Source organism: Mandrillus leucophaeus, unplaced genomic scaffold (assembly GCF_000951045.1).
Source record: "Mandrillus leucophaeus isolate KB7577 unplaced genomic scaffold, Mleu.le_1.0 Scaffold276, whole genome shotgun sequence".
In the NCBI taxonomy this organism is placed as follows: Eukaryota; Metazoa; Chordata; class Mammalia; order Primates; family Cercopithecidae; genus Mandrillus; species Mandrillus leucophaeus.
Genome location: NW_012102876.1, coordinates 405,610 through 414,843, shown reverse-complemented (window position 1 = coordinate 414,843; position 9,234 = coordinate 405,610). Strand labels below are relative to the sequence as shown.

The following is a 9,234-nucleotide window of genomic DNA, read 5'->3' as shown; positions in this document are numbered from 1 at the left end:
AGGAGCTGGTACCATTCCTTCTGAAACTATTCCAATCAATAGAAAAAGAGGGAATCCTCCCTAACTCATTTTATGAGGCCAGCATCATCCTGATACCAAAGCCTGGCAGAGACACAACAAAAAAGGAGAATTTTAGACCAATATCCCTGATGAACATTGATGCGAAAATCCTCAATAAATTACTGGCAAACTGAATCCAGCAGCACATCAAAAAGCTTATCCACCAAGATCAAGTCGGCTTAATCCCTGGGATGCACGGCTGGTTCTACATATGCAAATCAGTAAACATAATCCATCACATAAACAGAACCAAAGACAAAAACCACTTGATTATCTCAATAGATGCAGAAAAGGTCTTTGACAAAATTCAACAGCCCTTCATGCTAAAAACTCTCAATAAACTGGGTATTGATGGAACCTATCTCAAAATAATAAAAGCTATTTATGACAAAACCACAGCCAATATCATACTGAATGGGCAAAAACTGGAAGCATTCCCTTTGAAAACTGGCACAAGACAGTCATGCCCTCTCTCACCACTCCTATTCAACGTAGTGTTGGAAGTTCTGGCCAGGGCAATCTGAAGTAAATTTCTTATGAACCCAGGATTAGGCCAAATTTCTTAAATTATTTAAGTAAAGACAAACTTACTTGTATATTTTCTCCCTTTTCAATTATTCCCTTCTATTTTCATGTTACCAATTTCATATATATGGGATGTATAGATGCAGACAGATGGGAATATGTTTTACAACATATATATAATAGTTTTGCTATCTTTCTTAGGTATACATTTAAACATGTGGTCTCTGTTCTCAATTATATTTCTTAGAAATTGAATAAAGTCCAAATATCCATCATCAATGAGAATATTAAATAAATTACAGTATTTTCCTACTGTGGAATATTATACAGTCATTAACATGAATGAGACATGTACAGTAATATGGGAAGATGTCCATCATATGTAGTCAAGTGCAAGGAGCCAGTTACAAAACAATATGATCCAGCAAACAAATGTTAGAAACTCATGTATGCAGAAGCATATGGGAAAATATCCGTAAAGATATATGTCAAACTGTAGAGAAAAGGATTGGGAAGTGGGGAACAATTTTTTTAAGTCTCTATTTTATTTTATATCTGTGAATTGTCTAAATATTTATAATGAGTTCATGTTATTTTTATAATAATATTAAATGATATGCTGATTAGCTAATCACATTTGATGGTCTCCATTATTTAGCTAGATGCTCCCCACCCACATGCCATTATTTACTCTATTTGATTTTTCTAATTTTACTTCCCATTCTCTCTCCCATTACACTAGATTTACCTTTTCTAAACACTGACTGTTTCGTTTAATGCTTCCACCTCAACCCAGAGTATCTGTATTTTCCCTAAATTGCATCTCTAAAGAAAACTGTGCAAATATGATTTCCATATACATTAAAATACTCTATAAAAGGAGAAAAGTAAATATTCAAGAAATTATATATATCTATATATTGACAAATATAGATATATATAGAAAGATATATATATTTCTTTTTTGAGACAAGGTCTCACTGTCTTGCCCAGGCTGGAGAGCAGTGGTGTGATCAAGGCTCAGTGAAACCTCAAACACGGGAGATCAAGCAATCCTCCTGCCTCAGCCTTCCTAGTAGCTGGGACTACAGGTGTGTATCACCACACCTGGCTTTTTTTTTTTTTTTTAATTTACTGTAGAGATGAGTTCTCCTTATGTTGCTCAGGCTGATCTTGAAATCCTGGGCTCAAGTGGTCTTCCTGCCTTGACCTCCCAAAGTGCTGAGATTACAGGCACGAGTCACTGTGCTTGGCCTACATTTTGAATCAACAAGCTTTAATATGCTTTAATTCATTACTTCCTGAAATGTAAGGTACCAAAAAATAATAAAGAATAGTTACCAAGTTCTTGAGCAGATAACTATTTTCCTTGTAAAAAGATGGCTTACTTAAACATCAAGAATACTATGATCGCCTTGAATACCTTTTAGAATGAGATAGAACCCACAGAAAAAGAAAAAGATGCATAGCACCCTACAAATGTGAAAAAGCAAGAGATACATTTCTTACCATTGTGAGGGTAAATGGATGATTTTCTAATGCAGATACACTGGGACAATGTAGAATAATATACTAAAAAGCAACAAAGAGATAAGTTTTAAATGACCAATTAAGAATTTCAACTATCTCAATGATGCTATGTTTGCTAAATTCCAAAAATTACATAAGGATAAAGGCTATTTAAAAAGTTACTGACCACTGACTCACCTGACCAGGTCTTGCTTTAAAATTTTCTTTGACCATTCGGATTTCCATGACATCTGAGGGATGACTTATGACTGAAATGATGGTGACTGGCTTATTGCTCCGGATATACCTGTAAAGTCTTTCGGCACAGTACAGGCACAAAGGTCCAGAAATCCAAAGCCAAGTCTAAGACAAATTTTTGAAAATATACTTCAAGAAATACTCATATTGTAGAAATCTACACCCGGCCCAATTGCTTATTGCATACATTACAGTAGTAGTATTTAATTTGTATTTTAAATAAGAAAACATAATAAATGAATAAAAAATAATAGATGCTCACTATCATTCAAACAAACAAAAGTATAAAACAAAACAGAAAGTAATATCAAGACCCTACCCTCAATGTCATGCTCTGGATGTAACTACCATGAACAAATAAGTGTATATTCTTTCCTATACCTATATACAGATATATTACATATCTGTAGGCATAGAAACAATATATTTAATAAAAGAATAAAGGGGAGTTAACAATCTCAGATGAACCTGGGGATAATTTTAGAAATAAAGTAACTGTCTAAAGTTTATTAAATAAGAAAACCCTAGATTTTTAATGTACCTAAAATATATGCATAAGATACATACATATAATATGTATACATATGTTAAACATGTATAGCATATGTGTTTAAAAATGCACTATTCTAGGCATGTTGTTTACCACTTACTTCTATATAATAAGAACATAAAATAATATTTATAATTTGGAAACCATGACAATTTTGAATATGTGCTGCATGGTTAACCCTGTTCCCAGGATACGTGCAAACCCTGGGAAGTGCAGAAGCCTGTGGGGCTTACCGTTCTCCTAAAATTACACACTTTATCTCTCACATCCCTTTGAGGCCTCCAACTAAAACTTGTCTTAATGGTCACTTTTTCAAGTCTCACTTTAGTTGTTTCAAATCTTCCTTCTTTCATGCAGACAGATCATGCCTCTTCTGCATATAATAACATTTAGCTCCACACTGTGTTATGAGTAGCATTGCAAGACAAGGTCTGCAATGTAGCAGCCTCGTACCTTTGAGACAATCACTTACCCCTTGAGTATCAGGTCCTATGTGAGCAAAACGGGAGTCACCATACCTGCCCTGTCTAATATTTGTGAATATTATGTGAAACTCAGAAAAGTTCTGAAAATTATAGAGGCTAATAGAGATCTAGAGGATTATTATTAATAATAACAAACACAAGACTAATACACTATTCCAAAGTCATCTACAAATTCATTCTACCTTTTGACTTTTCTTTCTTCTCTTCCTAATAGAGACATTTGACATCACTGTTTCCTACTTCCACTTTTTATGAAGAATAAATGGTGTAATTTGCACGGGGGCAGTTCCCACAGGCACAGAGGAAGATAAGGGCCCTTATTGAACTAATTGCTGAATACTTATGGACATTTACCAGGAGCAAGCATATTAGTCAAAGACCTGGGTTTACGTGCTTGCTCTGCCACTTACTAGTTTGGAGACTTTGATCAAGGTAAACACAATTTCTTCATCAGAAAATCGAGGATGATATTAATTACTTCAAATAGTCATTGTGAATATTGTAAGAAACATTCTGTATGTCTAATAAATGTTCTGTATTAGGCATACAGGACATTTTAGCACAATGCCTAGCAGATAATATTAAGCATTCAATAAATTGATTTTGCTATTTACTATTTACAATATTATACACAATATTATAATACAATAAAATAATAATTTGTGGTAGTAGTAGCAGATTTTTTTTACTACTATTTTTATTATTCAATCAGCTTCTCTCAACTGATGGGAAAAATATTTGTCATCTCTTGACTGCAAGCACCAATGCTGTTGTATGCAAAGGTCATATGATCAGTTAAGTAGAAATGTTATATATCCTCTAATATCATAGATCTTTTGCATTGAACTGTCAGGTACCTGTAATGGAATAATAGGTACTAACTTACTATTGAAACATCCTGAAATATCCTATTATGCATGAATATATAGTTTGAAAACAACGTTTATATGTGATGTTGATCAGTCAAATGGAAACAAACTTTGTGGAGATCAAACACAAAATTAATCTGACCTGTGGAAAATTAGCTTGGAATCTGGGCTCTTCCATACAAATCTTCACAAATGTGTTCTGGGTAAACTCTTCTGGTTTTGAAAATTCTTCAGGGAAAGGTTCATGAAAATGTTCTGAGAAATATTCTGGTAAGGAAATATTCTGAGAGCTGGTTCGGTTAAGATTGATGCAGCCGGGAGGGTGGGTATCTAAATTAGTTTGATACTTCAGCAGCCCTCTAAAATTAAATTTAAAACAAACAAACAGAGAAATAAAAAGATTTGAGATCAGGGGACACGGTAAAAGAAAATAACGTTTTTCTTTTTTTTTTTTTTTTCGAACTTTACACAGCTTTTATCTAAAAAGTGTTGCTTATGTATTATGTTAAGGAGAAATTGAAAAATCTTAAAACATTTTAAGAAATTCTTTTCTACAGGACCAAAACAAAAATGTTGGCCCTGCAAACAAATGCTATAAATATATGGTAGAGAAGAATACATGCAGTCTCTCCAAGCATTACTGAATTTGACCGCCTTTACTTCAAGACTATTAGGCATTCATACAATCGCATACAAGCTTTCACTTCAATAAACAGTATAATGATGAATATTTTGCTAGATCTCCAAACATAAGGGAAAAACACAGGGATCATATTTAACTTGGCCAAGCCTGGATAAAACAAGACTTGCTTATTTGCAGAGAAATGTTAAACAGAAATAACTGGAACTGGAAGTTTGTCTCTCTTATGGTCTGAAAATAATGTATATACAGCAATCAGTCCCTAAATCTGCTCACTTTTCAATTTCTCCATAGACAGAACCACATAAAAAGTTCAAAATGATAAATCATGCAGGAGAACCCACACCATAAAAATCTTATTCTGATTGTTTATTATTTTGTTAGAAACCAAGACAAACCACTCAACTTTCTGTGTTCTGCCTCTCTTATCAAGAAGTGGTTAGCATCTACCTCATAGGGATAATCCATAAAATGACAGATTGTACAGAGCATCAACAAGATCACTGCTGCATAAGCAAATATTGCATGACAAAGTAAGATTTGGAAATGCTTGAAATTTTTGCAGTGTATTTTATTATTTTAAAGAATACTGAGGAAAAATTTATTTCCAAGATTATCTGTTCTTGGCTGGCTTACAGCGCATGATTTTTAAATTATCCTTCAGGCTCCCAAATACTTAATTTTGGTAGCTTAATCACCGGAGGTCAGGAGTTCGAGACCAGCCTGACCAACATGGAGAAACCCTGTTTCTACGAAAAAACATACACAATTAGCCGAGTGTGGTGGTGCATGTCTGTATTCCCAGTTACTTGGGAGACTGAGGCAGGAGAATTGCTTGAACCCAGGAGGCGGAGGTTGCAGTGAGCCTGAGATTGTGCCATTGCATTCCAGTTTGGGCAATAAGAGCGAAACTCTGCCTCAAAAAAAAAAAAAAAAAAAAAAAAAAGAAAGAAAGAAAAGAAAAGAAAAGGAAAAAAAAAAGTATATTTTTAAGTATGTCATAGCTATGATGTTTTTACAAAAATAGTATTTTTAAACAAAAACTGCATAATTATACTAACAGATCCATATATGAAGGTTAGGAAAGCAATGACCAAGTCAGTCTCTGGTGGTATTCACTATCTCCTCGTCTTGATTACTTTCCTTTCTTCCCTCTTTGCTTATGCTCAATTCCTTTTTTAAATTTTATTTTCTTCCTTAAAACTAGTCATCATGAAGTCATTAGGGAGCATTCAGTATATGTCAGGGGCATGCATTACATGACACAATAGTAGACCACACACACACACACACACACACACACTTTTTTAAAAAAGCAATACAGTAGATATTGCCTATGTATGAGATAAATTGATAAATATTATACAAATATGAGATGAATTTTTGTCACTAATCATTTACAAGTTTCTAATCACACAATACAATTGCTGGGATATTATACTTAGACAGCCTATGAATTTGATTCAGCTGTCTTTACATTAATAATTTAGCCAAACCTTTTGTTCCTATTGACCATCTGAAGGATAGTGACTGACAGTTAAGTAGGTAAAAAACCCCAAGCATTTATTCTACTGGCCAAAAGTTGAACAGACATGAGCATAATGCACTTAGCACTACGCCAATGGTTCTTCAGAAGTCAACAAAGTCAAATCTGGTTCCTAACACTCCAGGAACTCATTATCTAGTTTGGAAGATATCTTCGAAGAAGCTGAACATAAGTGAAACTACAGATAGTAACTGGAGTAGTGTTTTAATACAGTTTAAAACACCAGGTCTAGCCCAGAGAAATTTATATACATTTTACATTATCCTCACAAAAACTGCATGAACTAGGGTTATTATTCCCATTTTAAAATTTAAAAATTAAAGTATTTTAAAAGATGAAATAATACCCCAGGGTCACACAGCTGATAAGTAGCAGGTCAAGATTTGAATTCAGATCTGATTCAAATTCTATGCTCTTCACCTCTCATGATATATGACATTAGTTCACTGAATCCTCACAACATAAATGTGAGAAAGGTAAGGAAGGGGGAAGATTAATACTTGCTAAGAAAGTATCACATCAGTAATCTTTAGAACATCTGCTTCTCATTTAAACTTCAAAACGAAATAATCACACAAGGTAAGTATTTTTTTTTCTATTACACAGATGAGAAACCTAACGCTTTCATTTAGGTAACAGATTAACTAAGTATAGTCAAAGCATAGGATTCAGAAACCTACCTAGCTCACTCCATGCCCCTACATCATGCCAAGCAAATCAGATGGTTAAAGAGGTAGACATTGTAAAGGGGTTCAAAATAAACAAAAGTCAGATTGTGTGTGTGTGTGTGTGTGTTGGAATGGGGCTGCTTATAATTTAGGGTCCTAACACCAGGCAAATTAATGTCGTTAATCCCTTCTTCTGTCATAATAACATTCCAGTGGACATAACTCTACCATGTTCTAGGTCCTTAGAGTAGTGAATGTTATTACTATACAGTAAAGTTCTTCAGGTCAGCCCAATCAAACAGTGGTGCTGTTCTTGGCACATAAAGTGGCACATATTATTCTAAAATTCTTTTTAATTTTGAGAGCTTTGTGTTATTTTAAGCTACACTCAAGCTAAATAGCATAGGCTATCTCTGTCCTTAAAACCCATTAAAACTGTCCTTTGTCTTCTTTTTTTGCTTTCAGATTTCAAACTTTATTTCAAGACTATAGTAATAAAAACAATATGGTATATACATAAAAACACAAAAAACAAACAGAATAGAGAGCTCAGATTACTTTGGCTTAGTTGTAACTGTTGCTACCCAAGAAATATGGATAAGATCCAAAGACAGACAATGATTAAAAAAAAAAAAAAACATTCATCAAAAAAACTCAAGTATGACATCCCAGGTCATTTGGCTATAATTAGGTGGTGAGAGTACTGAAAGCTCACTGGAAGGCAGGTTTTTAACTCAGTATTGAAAGGCCATATACCAGTAAAAAAAAAAATTGTATGGTAAAGTTCAGTGGCCTCAGATTGGGAGTACTTAAATATCTCCCAATACAATAATGTCAGTCAGTGGCAGAGCTGGGATTGAAAGCCCAGTTAGTCTGAATCCAAAGTCCATGCTCCTTCCTTTGTACCAGGCCTATTCCCCTTGCAGAATATTCATATTACTTTATGGATAACCTTTAAATTGAAAGCCAATGTATATATTGAGCAAAATTGGATGGCTTTATATGGCTATAGACTTAGAAAAGGAGGGAGTATATTTTATCAAACCAATAATTTTATGTGTTATTTTCACGCTCAATTGAATGCAGTAACTTAATTTTTCATTGTATGAGTAAAGAATAAATGTGCTCATTTCTTTGATATTAGTGCAGAATTTCTTAGAATTCTTACATTTGAAGGCCATTACAACAATCTTTTTCTAAAGAATATTGAATAGGAATGTAGACTAGATATTATGGATATTTGGATTGATAGAAAAAATCTGATATTGTCTCTCTAATGCATTTACTTCACTGTGGCCACATTTATTAAAATTTGAGGCACGTGTTCTATATGATTTTTATGGTGTTTTAAATTCCTGATATCTTTATTTATTTTAGATGCATGCCTTTCTTTAAAATAGAATGCAATCTTCTCAAATGTAACAGAACCCACCTAAGATAACACAAAGCTCTGTGTCTATTTGCCAAACAATCTTGATCCTGCTTCTTGTCCGACACCACCACTGTAATATACCTCTCTAGACATATTATTTTATTAATTTTGGAACCTTATTAGTTTCAATATTATGGTCACTGTCTTCAAAGGCATGCACAATCTAGAGTAGCACTGTCCAATAGAGCTTTCTGTGATAGTGGAAATGGTCTAAGTCTCTGATCACCAACATAGTAACTATTAGAGAAAAGTGGGCTATTTAGCAATTGAAATGTGGCTAGTACAGGTGAAGAACTGAACTCTTAATACTATTTCACTTGAATTTAAATTGAATAGCCACAGCACAGATATAATGGGTCAAATCAGACATAAAACCAAAAACAATAATTAAAAAGGGCAAAATGATTAATGCCATATAGACATATGATAACCTCTTGAGAGTACAGCTGGGTAATTAACTTTGATTATAAAATTCCAGAAAGACTTCAGAGAGAAGGAGGCAACTGAAGGATGTGGAGATTCCAGGGGTTAGAGAATAGGAGAATGGCATTCCAATATGAGGAAGCCAGATGCACAAAGGTACTTGGTTTATTCCTGAATTAGTAGAAGGGATCATATTTTATGCATTTATCCCTTATACATTCACACTCACTGCCAAACCTCAGCATCCCTCTAATACCTTTCTTGCACAT

At 33.9% G+C, this 9,234-nt stretch overlaps 1 protein-coding gene across 1 annotated transcript in view; it reads right to left on the bottom strand.

Moving 5' to 3' along the window:
• NOX4 (NADPH oxidase 4) overlaps window positions 1-9,234 on the bottom strand; it is a 176,353-nt gene that overhangs the window by 78,589 nt on the left and 88,530 nt on the right. Inside the window, exons 8-10 of the mRNA XM_011984951.1 lie at window positions 4,399-4,615; window positions 2,293-2,457; window positions 2,095-2,157 (exon numbers count right to left, since the gene is read on the bottom strand). Of these exons, the coding sequence (XP_011840341.1) occupies window positions 2,095-2,157; window positions 2,293-2,457; window positions 4,399-4,615 (445 nt within the window). The remainder of the gene's footprint in view (window positions 1-2,094; window positions 2,158-2,292; window positions 2,458-4,398; window positions 4,616-9,234) is intronic.